We start from the raw sequence: 26,208 nt of genomic DNA, 5'->3' as shown, positions 1-26,208 counted from the left end.
CGACCGTATACTCAGGCAGATCACTGGCAATTCTAGCCCAGAACTGAGCGACAGCAACTCTTAAGGGTCCCGGGCAGAAGTTTTTCCCAGCCTGGCCACCTGAGATCCTTTTAACCAGAGCTGTTGCCGTTTTGCATTCAAAACATGAGCTGTGTCCCTTCTCTGGAGTGCCTATGTAAACCACATCACCACCGAGTGTGTGCACAAACGCTAGAACTCCATCTCTGCATGTTGCCTGAGCAGCAGCAACACAAGCACAACAGATGACAGGGTAAGTGCTAAGGGTAACACTTTTCCAGGAGCCATTACCAGCTGTTGCTTCCTGATGGGAAACAGCTGCCTAGGGTCTTTTCCTCAACTGCCAGTAAAGTGCTAATTGTATTTAAGAGTAAAAGAAAAGGCAGAGTCAGGTGTTTTAAAAATAATATATATATAGATAATTATCGGGGAAATGGAATGGTTGATAAACATAATGCTCCTAATCCACAAATAATCAAGACAGAACAACAGTCTCCCCCTACCAACTCTCTCAAAATTCCTCCTCCACCACCAGGCTCATCAGAAACTTTGCCCTCGCCCTTGGAAATGAGAATAAATTGGTCTTGCCTCTAGCAACCCCCTTGGCCATGCCATCAGGCCCAGTAGTTTCCAGTCACCTCTGGCTGCCCTTCATCTCAAAAAAGTCGAGGGAAGTTAACAGCCATAATAAAAAAACAGCTCTTCAAAACACTCTTAAAATCACAATTAAACCCAAAAAATCAACAGCTACAACAGAGAGCAGAAAGCTGGGCAGATTACCCAGGTAACATCATGGTCATGTTTGTTCTAAAGGGGCCTACAGGAACAAACAAGCGTTTAGCTGATGCCTGAGCATGGACAGGTAGCAAGTAAGTTCCATACCTGGGGTGCCACCAGGCTAAGAATTGGTCTTCCTGTAAAAAGTTGCACTCCTGAGCTTAACAGGCCCAAGCAGGCAGGAAAGGGAAAAGCACAGGAAGAGGATGCTGGATATTATAGGAGGCTGGCATTAAAAAGGAACTCATCCACATAAATTGCACTCCAATTGCCCCAGTTGAAGGGGCCTCTGTGCTGCAGGGCGTGCAAGTAGAAGGGGCCTCCTTCAGTGCCGAAAGTGGTATCATATCCATTCTGAGTCAGTGCTGCAATTTGGTCGTCATAAAAATATCCATAGCAGATTCAAAATCAAAACATTGTTTGTTTTGATAATGTGGCCAGATAACCCTGAAGTGGTCCATTCATTGAGGAGTAGTCATTAGCCATTCACCAGCTGATCCAAGCCCAAGATGTTCAAAGGTGCTTTGACACAAATGTTATTCTAGTGCTCTCTCACATCAATTGGCATTAGGAAATGCATTCTTGCTTAGAGGACCCAGAGTGCACTCACTTTGTGCCTCCCTCCATGTCGCCAAGGGCAGTGATGTTTCCACAATAAACTCGCTTAACCAGTACTGTGATTGCAATACGGTCATTTTACAACTTGGGTTTGTTTATTTTTGATACAAAGCCATTTCTTTTGCGCTGCATGGTAGAGTAGAAATGTAATATTTTAAGGGACTGCTCGAGAAGCTTCTTTTAAAATTACTTCAGCGTTCAACAAGAGTAATTTAAGTGAGAAATGAGTTCTGCTGCCTAATTATAAACCAAAGTTGCTCATGAAAAAAGGGGGTGTTATACTAGATATATAGTGTTGCCTATAGCAATTAGAGATGTGGCACAAGGTTAAAGCTGGGTCACCCTGCCCCCACCAAAATAAATAAATAAAACACACATACAGTGGTACCTTGGGTTAAGTACTTAACTCGTTCTGGAGGTCCGTACTTAACTTGAAACTGTTCTTAACCTGAAGCACCACTTTAGCTAATGGGGCCTCCTGCTGCCGCGCCGCTGGAGCCTGATTTCTGTTCTTATCCTGAAGCAAAGTTCTTAACCTGAAGCACTATTTCTGGGTTAGCAGAGTCTGTAAGCTGAAGCGTATGTAACCCGAGGTACCACTGTACTGAAGTAGGGTGACTAAATGCAACAAAAAGAACACAATACTAGGACCACTGAGACAGGCACGCACACACCCTGCTCAATTGGGCTGTGACCCACTTCTGGTTCTCAATCCCAACAGTTGAAGACCATCACGGCTATGTATCCCTCTGTATCCAGTTGCAAATTGTTAACGTAAGACAGGAAATGTTTTAAATCAAATAAACAGAGGCTTCTTTCCAACACCATCTCAGATTTTTCTACACTGCAATCGTTTCCAAAAAGTCACCCAATAGGGTAACCTGATTTTAAACTAGTCATTTCCTTCCCTGAAATTGTGTGAGCCTGATCACAAAGAACTGCAAATAGATAGCGTATGAATAACCAGTAAAATATTAAAGATTTAAAAGGCAACACCCCCATTACCCATTCTCATCTATTATTGCTAAGATGACAGTGTTATTGCAAGGTGGATATTAAGGCAGAATCAACACCAAAATATACTGTAATTTGAAACAAAAGATCATTGTTCTGAAAAACGGGCCTTCAAAAGACAGAAGCAGCCCAGTATCAAAGAGGAGTGTAATTGTGAAGATGTATCTGTTATTTCTCTCGGTCTCCTCTCCTCCCCCCCCCCCACATTCTGCAGGAATCAAAGCTAGCTATTTGAACTTAATAAATGAGCTCCCACTTTGAAGTTTCATGTGAAAAGTGCACCAGTAATCTGCAAATAATCTTGGGTTGCTTCTATAGCGTTACAACACTGCCCCCTGGTGGAAGAAGGGTGGCAATGGCACTGTTATCTTCTACTTTGAAAACCTATTACTTTAATTACAGATTCATTACTACCTTCCAGCAAGGTCAGGGAGGTATTTCTAGGGACTATAAAGGTTATGATGAGATGAAAGCTGTACAGTTCAAAACTGTCTAAACTTTTAAAAATGCTAATCTCAAACGTTTTTAGTTCTGCTGAAGAAAAAATCCAATGTGCGTACAATTCCATAGTATGTTGTACTGAAAACTGATCTGTGAATGATCCGTTAGCATTGTTCACTATCACACTGCAGTTAAGGAATTACTTCCATAGGGTTTATGTATCTGGGAATTTTTTGGCACCAGTGGCAAGCATACAGGGGATTTGTAGGACAGTATCACATTCCCAACTTACTCTGATTTGCCTAAATATAAATGTCATCATCACCACCATAATCCATAACCTCATTCTCTCTTTTTTCAACAATCATTTTCATAACGCTCCTTGATATACAAATGCAAACAATATGCATAGACTCCTATCCACCAACTTGGAGCAGATATAGGATCTTTAGTGTATATAACAGAGTTAGCGCATGCATAGGTGCTTGCTCTCCTCGTTTCATGACAAAAGCAATATAGCAGAACATGAGCCACAGCTCTGCAAAGCTCTGTGCATATATGCCCACCTACTCAATTAAAGCATGCAAAAAAGGGGGAGGGGGGAAATCTCAGAAATCCAACTTTTAGCTTCTAGCAAAAGTCATGCTAAAATGTATACTGTTTATTCTAAATGAAATGGCCAATAAAATAACATAACTAGCCCATGCTGTTTTAAAATACATATTTCCATTGCAGAGTTATGAGAAACTAAAAGATAAAGTGCGTGACTGGCTTCATTATTATCAAATAATGGAGGTCTTTAAGTCAGACAGGAAAAATGGCTTTCAGGTGGAAAAATCAAAACTTGAGACAGAACTGTTAGAGTCCAAAACTAAGAACTTGTCAAAAATGTATAACTTGCTGCTGAAATGGAATACACAGGATGAAACGGTTAAATCAGCTATGATCAAGTGGGCACAAGACATTGGTCATAACATTATGTTTGAAGACTGGGAACGGTTGTGGACCACCGGTATAAAGTTCACGGCGTGTAACGCCTTAAAAGAAAATATTATGAAAATGATTTATAGGTGGTACATGACCCCAGTCAAACTTGCCAAGATTTACCACTTGTCTGACAATAAGTGTTGGAAATGTAAAGAGAATGAAGGTACATTCTTTCACCTCTGGTGGACGTGCCCAAAGATTAAGGCTTTCTGGGAGAAGATTTATAATGAAATAAAAAAGGTATTTAAATATACCTTTCCGAAGAAACCAGAGGCCTTTCTCTTGGGGATGGTCGACCAGTTGGTGTTAAAGAAGGATAGGATATTCTTTATGTATGCTACATCAGCAGCAGGAATACTGATCGCGAAGTATTGGAAGACAGAAGAACTACCCACTGTGGAAGAATGGCAGATGAAAGTTATAGACTATATGAGACTGGCAGAGATGACTGGCAGAATCCGAGACCAGGGAAAAGAGACAGCGGAAGAAGAATGGAGGAAATTCAAAGACTATCTTAAGAAACATTGCAAAATTGTGGAATGTTGAGACGTTGTGGATTTGGAAAATTTGAGGTTGAATGCTGTAACTATTATGTAATATGAAAAGAAAGGTTAAAATTCATTTATTAGAAATTAGGGAAGGATTTGTTGATCAAAATTAATTAGAGATTGGAATGCAGTAAGGGGAGGTATGAGGAGGTCGGGAAAATCTTTTATGAAAACAGGGTTTGAAATTATACATGTGGTGTTTTTTTTGGTGTTTTGTGTGTGTGTATGTTTTTGTTGTGATTTGTGTTTTTATAATTTGTGAAAAACTAATAAATATTTAATTAAAAATAAAATAAAATACATATTTCCAAACAATACAGTAAAATAACAAGTTTACCCTTATGCAACACAGCCAAAGGAAAGAAATTCTAAAAACAAACACATAACATTGCTACTATTGATATCTCCATTAGCCAAAGTGGCATTATATCAGCATTAATAGTAATCCCATCTGGGCTAGTAAATTTTGACAAGCAAACGGTTGCATCCAATTTTCCTCAGTGAAATCTCACATTGCCAAAGCTATTCTTTGAAAGGCACCATGTTATTTTGCCCTACTTCATATATGTGTTTACCCTTTTACAACTCTTGTTGTAATCCCAGATTATTTATCTGCAGAATTGTAGGGGGAAACTGGACTTCTTCTGAAAACGTATTTTCTTATGGAACTAAACCTAACATGATTCTCTTAAATATTTCCTCGGAATAAAAGCTCCTTCCAACAACTGTGCTTTTATGAAGATGCTCTAAAGGAAAACCAAAATTAAACATAAAGAATGAGGCTATTATTTATTATGACTCATGATTTTGATGTAGATCCCAGTTGTGGCATCCAAGACAATTTAGAATAGTATCAGCAGGGTACTGGTTCTAGTCCTGTCCTGAGTACGGTTCTATTCAGCTTCTGCTAAGGGAACAGGGCAGGCAATTTTCATCTGGTCAGCAACTGTGAGAACAGAACGCTGGACTAGGCAGCCTCATCCAGCCTCATCAATTGTTATATCAGGAGATATACCTGTTCATCCTTTGATTGTGTTATCACAACTCAAACATGGCCTGTTGCGGTTCACATTTTGTTAAAACTTTTATGATCTCGGCACAATCTGGTGGTTTGCAAAAATAATGTTATTGGTTTCAATTCTCCTGACAGTGTTGCGAGCATAACTCACTTAATTTACAGTACTGCTACTGTTATTCATTACCCATCATCAAGTAGCCATTTGCATGCCCCCAGGGGTATTGTAATTTGCCTGTCTTGAAATGTCGCATTAATTTTGACACCTTCCTTTCTTCTTTCTATATTTTCTAGGAATCTAATGAGGCTTCTGCATGCAGCTGAAGAAAGTACTTTGTTTTAAAATTTGCTATTTTTAAAGTCAATGATCCTCAATTGTGTTGTTGGCTATCACCAGGGTTTTTTTTTGGGGGGGGGGTAACACTGGGAAGGTGTCAAGACATTTGTCTGCATAGTTTAATTTAACCCTTGCAGTGCTGTGCTCTCTTCTGTAGACTTTACAGTTACATAGTGTGACCCAATCCAAAACTGATAATGCAAGAGCCCCCACCCAGCATAGTAATTTATGGTATAAGTAATAATTTTGCTTCCATCCACCATCCTCCTCTCATCCTCAGTCTGCTCATGATAGTTCCTGCCTTAGGGCACAGACTACTAAGCAACACTGATCCTGCAGATTAGTGAGCCATTTCAATACTAGGATTACCTCAAGTACCTCTGAGAGAAGTTCAGAGATTCATGTAAGGTCTGTACAGGTAGGGAGACTACCATGATCACCTCAAACAAAGCAGTTCAAGGGATTACACATTTCAGCACATCAGATCAGGCAGTACCTCCAAAATAATGACAACGAACAGAATACCATTAGCATAATGGTCTAGATTCAGAAAAAAATGTTTTTATTTATTTCATAAAATTTATACACCGTCTGATTGTAAAAAAAGAAAAGAAAACCACAAAGTGGTTTACGAAATTATTATTAAGTTTGTGGGGTTTTTTAAATGATACCAATAAGTATTGCTCATACTTGCATGGAACTCAATTGGCTAATAGTTGTCGAACGAGGGAATACCACACAGCTCGCATTAAAGTTTGCTTACTGCAAAATTCTCCATGGTCCCTAATCCTAACACCCACCAGCAGAACCTCACTTCTGGAACAGCCTCTCTTTCGTTGTCCCTCTGTCTCTCATGCCACTTCCTGTACCCCCCTGCAAGCTTTGCCTAAGCACCCATTGACTCTCAAGGCCAGAGTGGAATGTGGTGAGGTGGTCAGCCGTTAGAAAGGGGAGGCAGGAGAAATTGTGGACACACACCCTTGTGTGACAAGGAATGAGCAGAAGCTGTTTTAGGAACTCTTCCAAGCCAAGTGATGGTATTTAGAGATAAAAATCTCTACTATATTGACTATGATATTTGTGTTGGAAACTCGCTGCACACAAAGTTCAGCCTACCTTAAGGTTACCAGAAGAAGAAGAAGAAGAGTTTGGATTTGATATCCTGCCTTTCACTCCCTTTAAGGAGACTCAAAGCGGCTCACATTCTCCTTTCCCTTCCTCCCCCACAACAAACACTCTGTGAGGTGAGTGGGGCTGAGAGACTTCAGAGAAGTGTGAATAGCCCAAGGTCACCTAGCAGCTGCATGTGGAGGAGCGGAGACGCGAACCCGGTTCCCCAGATTACGAGACTACCGCTCTTAACCACTACACCACACCAGACGTCCCCATTTCCCAGGGACAATCCCCAGATTTACAAAGTCTCCCCAGATTCATTGGGGGGAAATCTGGTAACCTTAGCCTACCTACCCCGGCACACAAACTCTGCCCAGGACAGAGTTCCAACAGATCTCTTACATTCCTGCCTGGAATGAAGCAGAAGCGCCGCAAAAATAAGTCAATATTCAGCAGAGCGTACGCCTCACAGGGAAACCTGAAATGAGACCAGCGTGAGTCACTGGTGCAGACTCTGCTTATTTCCACGACACATAATAATCTACATCTGTGGGGCAAGATTAAAGTTAGATATGTAGATGTTGGGGATCAGGTGCACATCAGCTTAAATCCAATACCTACAGTATATGAACTTCTGAATTTGGTGCAGACGTAATGCAAGAGAATAGTAAGTCAACATACAAAAGGAAGTACATCATTTGTTTCTCTCTCTCTCTCACTCACTCACACACACACACGGACACAGACTAAAAAAAATGCTACACAGGAGTGTTTAAGTGAAAGATGCTCATAACAACAATAACAAAAATGATAACAGTATCAGTTATAACGCAACTGTATCTAAACTGCCCATGATTTCAGATGCCCTATATGTTGGACAGTGTGAGGGTACCACAGCTACCCCGAGTCCTGGGCTGTGGTGGAGAAGGGAGATCCAGTCCCCACCTGTTCACCCACCTTTCCAAGAAACTAACTTCCTGCCAGCAGGTGTAAAAAAAATTCCTACAAGGCTGCTTTACACCATTCAGTCCAAAAAAATAAAGACATTGTATCCCCCCCAAGAAGGGACGCGGGTGGCGCTGTGGGTAAAAGCTTCAGCGCCTAGGGCTTGCTGATCGAAAGGTCGGCGGTTCGAATCCCCGCGGCGGGGTGCGCTCCCGCTGCTCGGTCCCAGTGCCTGCCAACCTAGCAGTTCGAAAGCACCCCCAGGTGCAAGTAGATAAATAGGGACCACTTTCTAGCGGGAAGGTAAACGGCGTTTCCGTGTGCGGCTTTGGCTTGCCAGAGCAGCGATGTCACGCTGGCCACGTGACCTGGAAGTGTCTCCGGACAGCGCTGGCCCCGGCCTCTTGAGTGAGATGGGCGCACAACCCTAGAGTCTGTCAAGACTGGCCCGTACGGGCAGGGGTACCTTTACCTTTACCTTTATCCCCCCCAAGAGCTTTCCAGGTAGCATGTGATTCGGCTTCAAACAGAGACCACAAGGGTTTTAATGAAGCAAAGATAAAATTTTACTAAAAGGCAAACAAAAGGTTCCTAGAAAGAAAAGGCTTAACAAGAAAAGGTTATAGCAACTTTTAATGAAAAAAAGAATATTCTCAAAGGGCCTAAAATAAAATCTAATTTTCAAAGTATATAAACTGAACTGTAATGGAATAGGAACTCTGGGTTTTTAAGGAGAATTCTTAAAAACAACTTTCAAAACCACAGTGAAGTTTTCTACTTCAGAGCATAAACTGATGACTGGTATCGTGAGTAGAGAAAGAAGTTGCTAATAAAATGCATCCAAATGGCCTTAGGCTGCCATCCAGCACCTAGATACATATATTTAATTCCATTGACTTCAAAGGGATCAGGAATACATCACTGGCTGAAGAACTGCACGCCCAGAATGCTATTCGCATAAAGTTAAGTACACTTAAGTCCCCCCACAACCATTAAAAAGAAAAATCTGCCAGCACTGCAGGTAGATAGAACAATGCAAAATTTCAAATCACGTTAATATTAATGAAGATTCAAAAGCAACAGTCTCTTTAAAGGAGAAAGTTGGCAGGACCAAGAAGTAGAAACACTGCACCTTGTCTCAGAAAAGATGTGAAGGAATGTTCTGCATGGCTACACACAACTTTCTATGCTTTTTCAGCAGAGGTTATGTTCACCTATAATGTGTCTTCCATCTTAATGTGTGAAAAGAGCTGAATTATGTACAAAGAAAGTGGGGAAAAGCACGGCGGTAATGAAAATTAAGTTTGCGAGTCAAAATGGAAGGTGCATGAAAGAATAAGAGAGAAAACCTTTTTGAAACTTCAAGACCTTGTTTTTAAAAAAAGTGGAAGTAGCGGGAAACAAAGAGGAAATCCATGGGTGCTTCCACATAGCAGCTTCTCTAGCCATCGTAACCCCAACAAAGAAATCTGAACAGAAAGGGACTCATTTCACAGGGTGGAGGTTTACTGCCATAGTAGTTGAGATTTGGTGCTGCTGCTGCCCGAGCTGAGACTCCAAGCCCTTTTAGAGTGGAAGTATGTGATTCAGGCAATTGGTTCATCTAGCTTGGAAATTTCTTCAAGGACTGGCAGAAGCAATCCAGTGTTTTAGACAAGACTTGCCCAGCCCTACTAGGAAATCCCTGGGATTGAACCAAAGTTATTTTGCATGCAGAGCATAGCTGGTCTACCACTCAGCTGGATCTCTTCCCTGTGTGACTTTCAGGTATCAGGTGTGGTTCACATGCTGTGCTAAGCCAAACCAGGTGAATGTGCAAACATGCAGGATCCTGGAGAGGAGATTGTGACCATTTTGCTCCTTCCCAGACATTTTGCTGCTGCACTGTACTACGTCAGAGTTAGAACAAGTCCTGGCTGCGTCATGGTTAATGAGAAAAGTTTAGACAACGCACTAAGTCAAACCTTCACTTAACTCAGCATGGTAGTAAAAAGGACTAGAGAGGATCAAAATGACTTCAGGCTCCTATCTTAGAGCCTCCACATTCATGTGGTCTCAAGTGTTGCACAAACCAGGCCAGTTGAGAATAATTGAGAAACACCATGCAGAACTTTGGACCTACGTATAAATACCTGAACTATTTAAAGCTAGTCAGCTTTCATATTATTAAAACCTCTGTGGTTTAAGAAACATGTGTGAAAGGCATTCTACAAACTTGAAGCAAGGCCCAGCTCCTTGCTGGGAAGCCATCAGCGGGAATGAAACCCAATACCATTTTTTTCATAAAATGGACATCTTGTATTATACTTATAACATAAGGAAGTATCCCATGGGTTTCTTTTGGCCTTGACTTTCATGCCTCTAGCTGATGTTTCATAATCTTTCCAGTCAGCGTAAAGATGAAATTTCATATCCCAGAAAACTATCACATTTTCATTCAGGCAAAAATGCAATTTCCCTGTCAGGCTAAAATGTGCACAATTCTGTTAACCTTGACACAGAACTCGTTGGGTCAGGTGTGAATTTTTCTTAGGTTTATATCTTGGGGAGAGCCAATGGCATTTATAATGTGAGCATATTAAAATTACTAAAGGGGTTGTTTCTTGCCACCACCTACCAATTTTAAAAAACATGTTCCTATTAACTATAATTTAGTTTTGTAATTTGTTCCAGAGATTTTAAATCCACAGTCAGTACCAGGCATCATATATGCAACAGCTGGGACTAGAGTTATGTATTAGTATGGGGTCATTATTATTCTCATTATAGTAAATTATATTCTTGCAAGAATTAAAAAATACTGATTCAGAAACATACTATCATTAGAATTAAAAGCAAGCTGCGAGCTAATTTGAACAAAACTATAGTAAAGGATGCAATGTTAATTTATGGAATTTGGTTTTATCTTCTTCTTTTTCCAACCTCCCCTCTGGTGGTTGTGATCACTTCATCACATCCTATGTCTAAGTTTCTAGTTTACCATACCACTGTTTAAAAAAAAGAAGGAAGAAATTTGTGCAAAAGGGGGGGGATAAATAAGTTAATCAAATGATCACTATTAAGAATGCTGCTAAAAAACCATTTTCCTTTATGGTTTTTTACAATAGTCCAAGCAAATTAAAATATAGCTCATTTAAGCACGAAGGGACAAATGGGGATTTCACCTAGAACAAGAAGGCACATCATCCTCTTCTCATGAAAAGGGGTTTTGGCCTCACAGTATCTAACAGCAGATAATGGAGGGCAGGGCAGGGTGATAGAGTGTTAACAGTAGGTCTGCTACATGCCTGGACAATCCTATACAGAAATTAAGGGATAATGATTACTTTAATGTGTCTCTGCTGCATGATGTTGAAGGCAGGAAGCATGTGATGTCAAGCTGGCAGAAGAGGTGGAGGGTCTTAATATATTCCTAGTCATACTTCAGATGTATATGTAGTGGGGCCAGGATGGGGAAAATGTCTCTACAAAATGCAATATTCTGAATCACATGGCACAGGAAAGCCAATGTGCCCTCCAGCTATTCTTGGGACTACAACTCCCATCATCTCTAGCCATTACTGACTGGGACAAATGGGAGCTGGCATCCAACACTGTTTCTAGATAAGTTTTTTTGGCATTAAAAGTGTTGTAAAGTCAGGCAATAAGAGGAGAGAGAGCCTTCTACAGTTAAGTACCTGGTTAAGGAGCAGGAAGCTAACAGCAGGAATGGACAGTTCTCCCAATGGAAGTAGCCTATAGAAAGCAAAGTTCCCCAAAGGTCAGTGTTGGGACCTGTGCTTTTTAACATGTGCGTTAATAATCTGAAACTAGGTGTGAGCAGTGAGGTAGCGTAGTTTGCAGATGATACCATTTTGCCCTATTGTGGTTAAATAAAAAGTGACCTCTCTCAACTGGATGAATGGGAAGCAAAGAGGTAAATGCAATTACCGTATTTTTCGCTCTATAGGATGCACCGGACCATAGGACGCACCTTTTTTTACAGGGGGAGAACAAGAAAAAAAAATTCCCCCTTTCTGCTCAGTGCCCCTTCAGCGAAGCAGCAGGAGAAACGGAGCCCCTTCCATTTCTCCTCCTGCTTAGCTGAAGGGGCGCTGCGCAGCTCTCCCTCTCTGCTGAAGCCTGGAGAGTCTTGCTCTCCTGGCTTCAGCGAACGGAACCTGAAGCCTGCGGAGCGCAGCGGGAACTCGCGCTGTGCTCCGCAGGCTTCAGGTGGCTATCCCTGAAGCCTGGAGAGCGAGAGGGGTCGGTGCACACCGACCCCTCACGCTCTCCAGGCTTCAGCAAAAGCAAAGCAAAGCCTCCAGTGCACGGAGGGAGCGCTCCCTCTGCGCTTCAGAGGCTTCGCGTTGCTATCACTGAAGCCAAGGAGCCTGCATTCGCTCCATAGGATGCACACACATTTCCCCTTAATTTTTGGAGGGGGGAAAGTGGGTCCTATAGAGCGAAAAATACGGTAAATGTAATGAACAATAAAGTGATAAACATTAGTGCAATAAAGTACTTCACATAAAAGGTAAAGGTAAAAGGTAAAGGACCCCTAGACGGTTAAGTCCAGTCAAAGGCGACTACGGGGTTGTGGTGCTCATCTCGCTTTCAGGCCGAGGGAACCGGTGTTTGTTCACAGACAGTTTTCCAGATCATGTGCCCAGCATGACTAAACTGCTTCTGGTGCACAGAACACTGAGACAGAAGCCATAGGCTAAGCACACGGAAACACCGTTTACCTTCTTGCCGCAGCGGTACCTATTTATCTACTTGCACTTCGAACTGGTAGGTTGGCAAGGAGCTGGGACAGAGCAACAGGAGCTCACCCCGTCGCGGGGATTCGAACTGCCGACCTTCTGATCAGCAAGCCCAAGAGGCTCAGTGGCTTCACATAGAACACAGCTACACAACAGAATTCACTCTCACGAGATGTAATGGTGATGGCTGCCAATTTGGATGGCTTTAAAAGAGGATTAGACCAATTTATGGTGGATATGTGATTGTATTTTTAGTAAAAAATACAAATTAATATGACATTTTGAACATGACAACAGGAGGCTATGGCAAATGTCATTATGGTAAAATATACCAAGAATTAATGTCAGGATAAGAGTAGGCCATTGGTTTCAGTTGTATGAACACACGAAGCTGTCTTATACTGAGTCAGACCATGCATTCATCTAGCTCAGTACTGTCTACACTGAATGGCAGTGGCTCTCCAATGCCACAATCAAGTGTCACTCCCGGCACTACCTGGAATTTGGAACCTTCTGCAGGCAAGAAAGATTCTCTATCCCTGAGCTCTGAAACCCTCTGCAGTGCTAAAAAAACTCCATTGCAGGAGGGGGGAACAATACTAATCATCACATAAATGTATTCATTTATGTGCATCTTCTGGTTCATAATAAAATTTCCATAATGATAGAGGACTAAAATAAGAAATCTATTCAGCTAGATTTCTAATCCTGGTTAAACTCCTAGTGAATCTGCAGTTCTATCTGCTGCTTTGCCTTCACAAAATCTGTTTCATCTGGGACAACTTCAGATGAAAGCTACAAAGCACCCCTCCTTGAGCAATCAAAACAACTTTTCAGATGGTTTCTTCTGCATGCGTCCCCTGCAGGGGAGATGCAAGGGAATGTTGACAGCCCCTCTCATATTAGAAGTGGTCAAAAGAATGTTACTAAAGGCTGCTGCCTTCAGATGGGAACCCATCTGCTATGCGTCCTATGCAATTTAGTCTTAATGATTTATTTAGGCAGATGGAATCAGAATTATAATCTTTCCACTTTAGCATGAGGTAACCCATATCAAGCATAAAATAAAATCTAGGAAATGATGGGATACTGTTGACCATGTGTAGATTCAGGAACACACACAAGGACACACAGAATTTCTAAGCCATTGAAAATCTGCATTTATACAATAGAGCCACTCTGCAGCATGCTACACCAATTTTAAAAATGAATATGTAATAATAGATTGCTCTGTTAAATCATTTTAAATAATTTTAATACACTGTGTGTACTGAAAAGAAAGAAAAGTTTCCCAGTATGGGGTAGAAATACACCTCTTGACAATATGTACCACTCATACATTTGACAACATCAGCACTCAAGCCCACAGTGGGTCCTCAAACTGGTGAACTGAAAAATGCTAGGAGGAGATTCATTGCCAATCCAGACAAAAGTGGGCAAAGGAAATAACAGCAGAAATCAACTCCATCAGATACAGATGCTTCCTTACACTTTTTCGGTAGGATTCACCTAATGAGCTCCAATTCCTCTTATGGAGCTTGTGCAGAAGAAATGCCTACTTGTTTGTCCCAATGGGATATGTGTCCTTAGCTGCATGGACTGGTTGTGTCCTGAATATTTAAATCATGAGCTGATACCATGTTTATTCAAAAGGAAGTAAAACATTTTTCTAAAAATCACAGATTCTGTCCCACAAGGCATATACTGATCAAAGGATAAACATTTTTGCAAAGCCACATCTCTGCATTACTTCTGCAACCTTTTATACATGGCAGCTGGCATCAAGAGAGAAAACTCATTAACATGCTAATGATGCGTCCCATTTAAAATTCTAGCCCTGATTATTATGTGATTAAATCTCTTCCCTTGACTTCTGCTTCCTTCTATCTAAGTAACAGTAAGTAAGGCATCAACAATAGAAAAGCAGAAAGACCTGTCTGTCAGTCTCACTCATACATTTATTTGCAACCATTTTAAATAGTGAGAGGCAGCTCTCCTCTTAAGAAACACAAATTTGAAGGAAGTCTTCTGGACACCTGCAATTAATCTTGTTATTTTAACAGATCCATTTACCTTTCCCTGTTTATAAAGTTGGGTTACAGTGGTACTGGAAACTACAGGAAATATGGAAACTCATTGAGTATGCATGGCAAAATTTTGAGATGCTGAATATCATACAGAATTACTCTTAAATCCTCAGTGGTCAGCGGGTTATCCATTTTATGAACTCTACTAATGTAGGTCATGCTTAGAGATGGTGACAGGCTCAAGACTGCTAATTGACCTTTATAAAGTTGTCTGGGGATTTGAACCAAGGTCTCCCCAATCCAAGTTCAACATATCCATGGTTCTACAATCTTTAGCACATCTTTTCTACACCTAAACTTGCTTCAAAAAAATAAACCTGCTATGTTGCTTATTTTCAGGCTGTGAAAGACTCGTTAAAATGACATTTTTTAAAAAAATCATTTTTTCCAACAATTAGAACACATTAAATAATATATCTAATGTGTTCTTTGGTCTCTTTCGCATGGATGTTCTAAATTAGATTTCCGAAGTATGTCTATCTGAAGCTTTTATCATTTAACACTGGTAGTTTTTAAATAGTGCTTTTTGCTGTTTCAGTTTCATACAATAATCCACCAATCCACCCAGTGTGAGATTTACTGGTATTTAAAAGAATGGGGAATCGCCCTGCAATAGTGTTTAGTGGAGAGTGGGCCCCAGGGTGAAATATATGAGGGCTTATACCCACAACCATTTTCCTAAAAAACAAACATATTTTGGCAGCTACTTTATGGCAGAGATGTGGCACTTGCTCTCAGGAACAGATTCATCAGGTGAATATTTGGTATGTGATATACAGGCAAATAGATATGTGATAAATGTACAGTGGTACCTTGGTTCTCAAACGCCTTGGTTTTCAAATGCCAAAAACCCGGAAGTAAGTGTTCAGGTTTTCAAACATTTTTCAGAAGCCGAACGTTTGATGTGGCTGTTGGCTATTGTTTCTGTGGCACCAGCACCAATCAGAAGCTGTGCCTTGGTTTTTGAACATTTTGGAAGTCAAACGGACTTCTGGAATGGATTAAGTTTGGCACTTTTGTTTTTGCTATTTATTTTGTGTTTTTGAGGCTTTTTCGGTTAATTTGTTTTGTGACTGTGTGGAACCCAGTTCAGCTACTGATTGATTAATTGTGCGACTACGGGAATGGATAAAAGCCCCCCATCCAAACAATGACTATCATCTGAGCAGGTAAGAATTTTTAAAATATATATATATTATCATTTACAATACTGTCTTATTTATTTTATAGTGCAGTACATTGATTATTGCTTTCATTTTATGGATTAATGGTCTCATTAGATAGTAAAATTCATGTTAAATTGCTGTTTTAGGGGTTGTTTTTTAAAAGTCTGGAACGGATTAATCCATTTTGCATTACTTTCTATGGGAAAGCATGCCCTGGTTTTGGAATGCTTTGGTTTTGGAACTGACTTCCAGAACAGATTAAGTTTGAGAACCAACCAAAGTATTTACAACACACCATTTAACACATAACTCTACCTGTGCCAAGAAATGGCAGCCAAAACTCATGTGTGTCAGGCGGGAATAGTGACATGCATCCCCCTTCCTCCAGCCTGGTGATCTAAGCAGAGCCAGTTGTCACCCCTTGCTATTTCTGGTGGTTGTTTAAATTTTCAGTATTATCTAATTCCCACTTTTCTTGGCCTCATGGCCTAGTTTTGACATTCAAAACTTTTAAAATCTCTATTCCTCCTAGTATATTTGTGATGCTAATATTCATGGTAATTTATCCCATCCTTTAATTTATTTCAGTACATGTTCCTCAATATTGCTTATAATTATTCCAAAAAAAAGACACACAGGCACAAAAGACTCTGGAGAGTGCCAGGATCATAATGTAGCCTTTCTATCAATATACAAAGATTGAACTTGCACGCTAGTTCCTTACATAATAATAGATTCAAAAGCTACCTTTTCCACTCTACAGACAGGTGTGCTGTGTCTAATAACAGCACTCAATAGCCCGTCCTGTGTATGAACATATTTAATTTTTTGTTCAAACTGGTGAAAGATCATCTTTGGTTTTCATGCTACAAACCAATTTTATTCATTAATCTTGATAGTTAGATCCTGCCAACAGTTTTGGCAGCAAGTTTGTGAATAATTATTCCTTTGATTATTCATTCAGATCAAGTTGAGTTCATTTCAGGTAGAAAGGGCTCTGATCCAGGGCCTGCTTTTGGCATAGTAACCAGATGAAAGAAAGCATTTGATCCAATTCACTGAAATTTTCTATATAGTGCCTCAGTGAATTTTAGCTTTCCAAATTGGTTGGTGTGAAGACGATGAAAAATATGACATCTAGTGGTTGTGTAAATGGAACCCTCACAGATTTTCTTTTGGAAAGAGGGTACCAGGGCAGGTCTGACTTATCTTACACCCGGTGTTTGATCTGGTAACAGAACCTTTAGCTTGCATAAGCAGACAGTAAGGAAATAATGGTTTGGCTTAGTGTTACATGCAAACCAGGTCACTGAGACCACCACTATTTGGGGACATGAACACATGGTGATACTGGACACAGATGATGCTCTTTTTCCCACAGTGGTGTGCTTGATTAAAACAAATTAGAAGTTTCCATTATTTGGGGAGTTCTCTGGCTTCAGAATCAACTGGGGCAAAATTCATACCCTGATAAGGAAAACTAAGAAGGGCGTCAGACAACTGCCAGTTATATGGGTCGGTTATCATATTTGAAATAGCATCTTTGAAATATTCATTTGTTGATATATACAACTAAACAAACTAGATCAAACGAAACATATTAAATTACAGTTTCCATTAACTGGGAGTGATTTGCATTTCTAGAGTTATACATTTATCCCAATATTTTTAATTGTAAAGGATACCAGTTTGGGTTGGACTTAGCACAATTGCCTTGATTAAATGGATAGGCAGCCTCAAGTCCATTACATTTTCTGATACATTTCTCAGCTTGCCATATATTAACAGTTACGAAAGCTTAGCCACTCTTCCCTGTTTTGATCCTTCTACTCATGCTTATATCAGTGTTTGAAAATATGCAGAGATCCCACAGGCAAATCTTTTAGAATAATTTTGTTAGAGGGTGTATACAGATGCTATCACATCCATTTGGCACTCATAGTAAGTTTTATTCTTTGAATTGCAGAGATTTTATCAACTGCCTGAGTCTGCAAAAAGGCAATGTATTTGAATGTGTTACAATTTGTTTAAAAAATCTGGTCCCAAAATAATCAGTGCTCAACAATCTACAAAACTTTGGAACCGAACCCACAGTATTTACGATGTATGCCTATACATTTGATTAAAACTTTCAGACAAGAAGAATAATTAAGCTATTACATACTGCCATTCCCTACCAATACTTTACTGGTTAAGCTGCAAGCCATCACCACATTACTAGAATGTGCTCAAACTTCTTAATAAATGTTTCCATTTTCATGACACAAACTTAAGAACCTTTAAAAAATTAAACAGAAGTGTTTTTGGCACCCATCAAATGTTTAACATAATAGTATTAAAAATTACTGCATCTAAACTTCAGTTAATTTGACACTGGTCTTGATTTAATGTGATTGTGTTTTATATAATTCTTGGTCTTCTGGAAAGGTACTGGATCAATCTTGTAAATTAAATAAAATATCCAGTGCAATCTGATGCATGTTTATTAAGCAGTAAGTTCAAGTGCCTTCAGCAGGGCTTACACCTAGGAAAGTATCATAGGGTTGCCATATCTAGAAAAGCAAAAAAGAGGACAGCCTGAGCCACTGGTAGCCCAAGCCAGGGAAAGAGGCATGCAGGAGAGGGCATGTGTGAGGCCACTGCGGCGTGCAGAATAGCCAAAGCCTGAGCCATTGCTAGCCCGAGCGAAGGCAGGACCCTAGCTCCAACCTGATCTTCCATGCAATGGCCTCACTCCGCCGCGGCACTTCTGCTTCCCAGGCACAGCACCCTCCTAAGTATGCATGTCTTAACCCCAAAAAAGAACCACCCCCCAAAAAAAAACCCCAAACCCAGACATTGCCTTTAAAATGTAAAAATCTGCCCGGATGGGCATGTTGGCCCCCCCAAAAGAGAACATGTCCAGGTTTTCCTCGAGGTAAAGGTAAAGGGACCCCTGGCCATTAGGTCCAGTCGTGACCGACTCTGGGGTTGCGGCACTCATCTCGCTTTATTGGCCAAGGGAGCCGGCGTACATGCCACTTCTGACTAACCAGAGCGAACCAGAGCAGCGCACAGAAACACCGTTTACCTTCCTGCCAGAACGGTACCTATTTATCTACTTGCACTTTGACGTGCTTTCAAACTGCTAGGTTGGCAGGAATTGGGACCGAGCAACGGGAGCTCACCCCATCGCGGGGATTCGAACTGTCAACCTTCTGATCGGCAAGCCCTAGGCTCTGTGGTTTAACCCACAGCGCCACCCGCGTCCCTTCCTGGAGGTACAGCAACCCTAATATACAAGTATATCCACAATCCTATAAACAACCACACAAAAGTAACTCCCATTAAGCTCAATGGGGATTAGTCTCAGGAAACCAAGTATATGATTGCAGCCTATGTATATGTTACCACAGACCTTAGATAATAGTGATCCATATATTGCTCCAAAGATCAAAACTACTCATGCATTTTCAGTCACAGCATTCCAATATCCTACTTTCATATATAGCAAGAATGGGAAATTTGTGATGCACAAGATGTTGTTAGATTACCATTCAGCATAGAGGCTGGGAGTGATGGGAGTTGAAGTCTAATAACATCTGGAGGGCCACAGATTCCCCATGGCTATTATTATTATTAATAATTACTTCTACTCTCCGATAAGGTCCGAGGACAGATTACAAAAATATAAAAATATATTATAACATTATAACATTATAAAAATATAATGTTAAAATCAGTTACAGCTATTTGCAATCAGCAGAGAAGGATGGGTCCTAACAACTGTAAACCTGGCATATGGCTAATATCACTAGGCAACAATAGGTGAATAATGAGCTCTCAGTCAACCCAAATATAATCCTTGCAAATGGGGTAACGCTGACCCTCTATATGGTTACTGTATGTATTATACAGACCATGTAAATGAAGCACACTGAACGCTTCTATAAATGTAAAATATTACCCATATCATATACTGGTCAATTAAGAAAATATTTCAAGAAATATTGCCAACAACTAGATCTTCCAGCTAAATATGTAGGGATGTTTTTCAATAATAATAATAATACACCCTTTATAAAGTATTTTTGTTTTAAAAAGCAAATGGGGGGATCAACAACATTAATATATATAACAATATTGCAAATAGCTTCATTTTTTTAAAAAAATCCTTAAAAGGCACCATAGGTTTGTTTTCAACAAAATTTGTTACACCCATCATATGCTTAATTTAATCAGAGCTAAACAAATTACCATAGCCTAAAGAGAGACATGCAGTAGATAACATAGTAAAATGGGGATCACTCATTTTAATTATTTATATTTGCTTGGAGGAATTTGTGCTCCACTGGGCTTTATTATCCAGGAGAACATATTCTCTGTAGTCACTGCTTGAGAATTACAAGAAATGTAAGGTTCATCTTAAGAGGGAGGGGGAAGCAACACCTTTTGTTGTGTGTTTTCTAATGCGGTTACACCCTAAACAAAGGATGATGACACTTTGATACAAGCAAACAATGACACAAGCCAGCATGCATGCTGTCATCCAAAATTTGCTAAGTTTTCTCCTTTTGGAAGGTGAATCCCTCAAAACAGTTTTATAAATTCCCCAGAGTTCAAACCCAAGTTTGGGAATGTAGCACTACAGTCTTTACAGGGAAAACTGAGATGGTGTGTGTGGTTTCTTCCTGGAGGGGTTGAGGCAGGTGGGGATTCCAGCATCAAATCCCCAGACTGTTTTAAACTTAGGGCAGTTTTAAAAAGCAGTTTGGAAGTTCAGCTGGAGGTAAAATTTCAGAAAAAGGAGAACAGATCTGAGGACAGCACCCTTAGCAAAATGTTACAGAACGTTATTCTTTTCTTTTACAGAGACTACCTAGCAACAAGAATAGATCTATCAGTGATCAGACACTCACTTGAAAACCAAACTAATCTCCATGCTATATTCTGAAAGATGGTTATTGTAACAATGGATCAACTTTTCAGTATCTTTACCTTTTTAAAATTATGTTTCTGTGCCGGGAACAGAAAGCAGTTCTTTACACTTGTTTTTCCATTCATATTTCACCTCATGTACTGGAAGGAAAATTATGTGTGCCTGCCTGCACATGTATTATTTATATGAAATGGAGCAGGAGGGTAAGAGGAAGAAGAGAAGAGAAGAGAAGACTGGCTGTGCACATGCATGCACAAGCCGAGAGGAAAGTCAGTTAGCAAATTCTGTGTGTATGTGTGTCTGAAACAGAGCTAGACAGCCAAAGGATGAAGAGGAGGAGACTGGCTACACACACACACACATGTAACCAAGAGGGCAATCACTTTAAATAGCATGCTGTTTTCTCAGGGCAACCTGTCCTGACCCCTGCCTTTAGGACCTTGGGAAACCACCAATGAAAACAGCACAATGACACTCCTGCATTTTTATTATATGTAAGATTTAATAACTCACTGGCCACCATAGGTGCCTGCTCCAAAAGGCCAAGGCACTTTTGGGGGGGCAATGTTTTTTGAGGGAACCAGGCCATCTCAATGATCAGAGAGTGCTCAGCTCTGCCCCTTGCCTCCTCGCAATGTTGTGTTGGGGCCACTCAATCATCTTGAGAATATGGTGCCTCTGCTGACCACTCTCACAAGTACGCTGTTGTGATGACGAAAGGTTTTTGTGACAGCCACGCCAAGATCTCCTAAAATAGTTTCTTCTAAACTTTTTTTTTTTTTGCTTCACCCACTTTTATGTTTCAGCGCCCGGAGAGCTGACCATGCGTTAATGCAGCCCTTAGGATGGTGCAACCAGTTCTGCTGCACTGGGCATTGAGCCTAAGGGCCGCCGCAGGGCGTCACAACTGTGACATAGTGAATTGAGCAGAACGGGAGGGGAGAAGCAGGGTGGGGGGGCAAATTTTGGCCTCACACAGGGCACTGCTGAAATTTGAAGGGCCATAGTCCACCCCTAACATAAAACAAAGTGATGTCAGACCAATAAATGCTTAGCTAACTAAGCCGTAACTTTTACACATCTATGGGGCAAACTACACACAGCAATTATCATCAGTTTGTGTGCAAGTTGTTATCTTCAAAGATTTCCAGAGCAGGGTTCCAATCTGGGTTGCAACTTGGATGTGGGTGGGGTTAACTCTTTGCTCCCCACAGCCACTCCAATTGGATCTTTTTCCCCCACTGCAAATTGCAGGTGTGGGCAGGGAAGGAAATCAGTATCAAAAGTTGGGAGGGGAGGCAAAAGGATTAAAGACCAGCACCACCACTGGTGAAAGAAAAGCTTGAACACAAACAAACTATATGATAAACATCCAGTACAGTTTAGCCCAATGGCTAGCTCTTTCCTCTTTGGTACTGGCAACATCAGGGTCTTTTCCAGGCAGTCTTCTCTTCTCATGAGGTGGCCAAAGTATTGGAGCCTCAGCTTCAGGATCTGTCCTTCCTGTGAGCACTCAGGGCTGAATAGGCTGAGGTAGCCTATTCACTGGAAGCAGAGATCCTGAAGCTGGGGCTCCAATACTTTGGCCACCTCATGAGAAGAGAAGACTCCCTGGAAAAGACCTTGATGTTGGGAAAGACGGAGGGCACAAAGAGAAGGGGATGACAGAGGAAAAGATGGTTGGACAGTTCTCGAAGCTACCAGCATGAGTTTGAGCAAACTGCAGGAGGCAGTGGAAGACAGGAGTGCCTGGCGTGCTCTGGCCCATGGGGTCACAAAGAGTCGGACACGACTAAATGACTAAACAACAACAACCTCAGCCTATCTCTGGTTGGTTTAGATGTGCCTACATAGGTGTCAGCCACCTTAGCCACATTGCTTGCCTCTCAGTTACTTGCTCTGGTGTGGGAGTCCTGTCAAAGCCAAGCCTGTGGTTTAAAATAAGCTCTGCTGACCAATGTCAACACATGAAAAATATTTCCTAGTTTCAATGTGATTAATAATCTCAACCATGTTTACCTTTTCAAGACAGTTCTAGTCACTAAACTGGCAAAATCCATCTTAATCTTTCAGGTAAATAAAGACTTATTGCTTTCAAAACATTACACATCCTTACACAACATGCTTAGAGAACAAAAACCCAGTGATGCTAGGCAGCTTTCTTCCTGGGCTTGCAGGATCTTATATTTCCTATGGATTAAAACTGAAGCATGCACAATTCTATGTGCAGAGCACTATTAAATTATGCAGGAGCTATGAATGCAGAGACATTCTCACTGTCAGTTAGCAGGCTTTTCACCACAGGAGGCTATGCAAAAAATAAGCAAGAGGAAATCAACTCAAAGCCTGCTACATCATCAGCATACACAAAGCCAGGGGGAAAATACCCCTCAAGAATGACAAACTCCGAGGCTGACAGCACATTCAACCTAATATATATCAAATGGTCTGCCAGAATTGCCCATCAAAATAACTATTCTTATGTCATATAAATTAGATGGCTGCTCATCAGTTCAGGCAGGATACTGAATGACACACAGCCCAGGAAATGCCAGGCTTCTGTCAGCCCAACAGCTGGCCAACTGCTCCACTTACCAAAAGCAGACTCCCCTTGCGCCATTTCTTCCTTCAGTCTCTTGTAACCTTCTTTCATTCTCTCTAATTTTTGGACATTTTTGGCACTCAGCGTGAACCATTCGTTGAGAAGTCCCTCCAGTCGCTCTCTTTCAGCTGTTAACGACTTAATTTCTTCTACAAGGTCTCTAGCCGTACAGAAATTACCTCCTGTGGATTCATTGGAGGGACATTAGAGAGACAGAGGAAGACAGAGAAGAAACAAATAATAGACACCCTCAAGGAGCTTACTAAAAGAAATTAATAGCTAACCGTTCATACAGGAGCTAAAACCTGAGCAGTGAAAATGAAATAAATTTGTAGTAAACACATTTTCCCTATGTCCACTGATTTCCATTTCCTCGTACCTATACTGCCCATATAAACAGTGGTAACCTAATTTGATTATTATTTTTTCATTCAGGTTACCAAACTGCTACTTAGGTTTTTTTAAAAGGTGATGCAATGCAGGGTAATGATCTGGTCAGTATGTAATTTTTTTTTAGATTAACAAATAATTGCATGCTGACTGGATCATTACCCAGCAATCCATCACATCATTAGGTTACAGCTAGCTATTTATATGGATATCTTCAAAAAACTGAAATGAAATCTCCCTTGCACATCATGTGGAGCATATATCATACGCAAATAAATAAATCCTTAAAATTAGAGAGAGTCAATACATGCACATAGCTTCTACCACCCCCATCCCCAAATGAGCTGGCCTCCCTCTGTTTTCATTAGAGATGCATGGCAGACTAGCCTGGTCAAAGGAATCCTTTCCAGTAGCTATCTTTTTCCTTTGCTATAGAAAACGCCACATGGTGTTTCTTTTAGTTACAGACTGGTTTCTCCAGAGCCAGCTGTCATACATGTCACAAAGAACCTGTGTGTGCATGTTTTTCACATGCAAACTTTAAATATGTTTTTCTGAGAAGTAGATCTCTTACATGGGTTGAGTGGTCACCGCCCTGAGAATATGTCTAAAGAGTTCAGAACCTAGGAATTCACACCCAAAACAAAAACTCAGTTTAAATGGTATTTATTACAGTGGGGTGGGGAAAGGAATTTAATTACAAACTAATTAATACACTACAGCATATAAGCATGAATTCACGGGTGCGTTTAACCCTAATACATTAACAACGCTAAAGAGTAAAATGCGTTCTTTAATGAGGAAAGATTGTGCTACTCTAAAAAAGGTGGAAGCATGACCATTTGACATGAAAACCTAAGAGGACAGAACAGAGATTCAAAGTTACCTTGCAGCTGTTAATTGATAGCAATGTTGTGCTGAATGTAGGTGTGTTGGAGCCACAACCAGAAGAGAGGATCAGGAATTCTAACTGCAGCTGGCTGCAGAGGGCTGCCTCTGAAGACGGTTTGGAAATTTCAGCTGGTGCAGAATTTGGTGGACAGGTAGTTGACCAGAACAAGATTGCTTGAGTGTCTTACACCAATCCTGGCCCACCTGCCTGGTTGCCAGTTAGTTTCTGGGCCCAATTCAAAGTGCTGTTTTTGACCTATAAAGCCTTAAACAGCTCAGGACCACAGTATCTCAAGGACCACCTCACCCCATATAAACCAACCCAGATTCTGCAATCATCATCTTAAACCCTTTTTCGTGTGCCTCCTCCACAAGAGGCCTGGAGGGTGGCAAGACGAGATCAGGCCATTTCTGCAGCGGCTCTCTGTTTGTGGAATGCTCTCCTCAGGGAGGCTAGTCTGCACCTTCATCATAAATCTTAAGCGTAAAACAAAAATGTTCCTCTTCAACTAGGCCTTTGGCTGATGTCTAGATCTTTTTAAATGTATTCGTGGGAAGGGAGGTTGTTGGTTTGTTTTCTTGTTCTTATTATGTACTTTGGGTTTTATTCTGTATTTTTATGCTGTGAATTGCCCTGAGATCTTTGGATGATGAAGAAAAAGAGTTTGGATTTGTTACCCCGCTTTATCACTACCCTAAGGAGTCTCAAAGCGGCTAACAATCTCCTTTCCCCGACAACAAACACTCTGTGAGGTGAGTGAGGCTGAGAGACTTCAGAGAAGTCTGACTAGCCCAAGGTCACCCAGCAGCTGCATGTGGAGGAGCAGAGACCCAAACCCGGTTCACCAGATTACGCGTCTACCGCTCTAACCACTACACCACACTGGCTGAAGCGCTGATATATATTAGCGCAGCCGAGGTGGGGCAAATATTGAATCAATAAAATTCAATAAAAATATATAGCAAACTAAGGTTCTGCCCTCTCCCAACAAAAGGCCTGCCCCCCCCCAACAAAAATCCTAGCTACGCCCATGCTGGAATACAAATTTAATAAATAAGTAAATAAATAACATTATTTGTGGTTCTAAGCTCTTAAGACTCACAAGCTCTGCTGTGCAGTTGCTTTGAGTTAGGATCTGAAAGAAGATATAGAATAATGTACATAGACTAGAGTCTTCTTTGTCTGGTGCACTGTGCTATGTCCTTCCTGTGTGCAGAGTCCAACAGACAGGAGAAAGGGGCTTGTTGATGAAAGAGAGGAGTCAAAAAAACTCCCTGTCTGGCAAGTCTGGAGCTAGCACCTGTGTGCTTCCCTCTACTGCTGGAGCTATTCTGCCATGGGGCCATTCAAAAATTTAAGGCTTCTTAATTAGAAGTCACAGCCTAATCATTCTTCGTCTTTAAAAAAAAAGTTAAGAAGAAGGCACTACCTTGCCTATTAAAATTTCATATATACTGAATCATTATTAATTCCCAGAGGGAAGGTTAATATCAAAACCTGAAGCTATGATGGAATAAACATAGTATCCCTGTTAATAATTTACAAGCATTTTTGCCTCTAATATATGCCCACGAGGCAAAACTGCCCTATGCAGC

The 26,208-nt window shown here is 40.9% G+C and overlaps 1 protein-coding gene across 5 annotated transcripts in view; it reads right to left on the bottom strand.

The window, feature by feature from the left end:
• The window catches only part of DISC1 (DISC1 scaffold protein), a 157,425-nt gene that overhangs the window by 72,301 nt on the left and 58,916 nt on the right, over window positions 1-26,208 (bottom strand). For 4 of the 5 annotated variants that reach the window (XM_053382507.1, XM_053382508.1, XM_053382509.1 and 1 more), the window contains one exon: window positions 23,325-23,513. The exons of the other annotated variant lie outside the window; for it this stretch is intronic. In XM_053382507.1, the coding sequence (XP_053238482.1) occupies window positions 23,325-23,513 (189 nt within the window). The remainder of the gene's footprint in view (window positions 1-23,324; window positions 23,514-26,208) is intronic. 5 annotated transcript variants of the gene reach the window in all.

Source organism: Podarcis raffonei, chromosome 3 (genome assembly GCF_027172205.1).
Source record: "Podarcis raffonei isolate rPodRaf1 chromosome 3, rPodRaf1.pri, whole genome shotgun sequence".
Taxonomy (NCBI): domain Eukaryota; kingdom Metazoa; phylum Chordata; class Lepidosauria; order Squamata; family Lacertidae; genus Podarcis; species Podarcis raffonei.
This window is presented reverse-complemented; position numbering and strand designations above follow the sequence as displayed.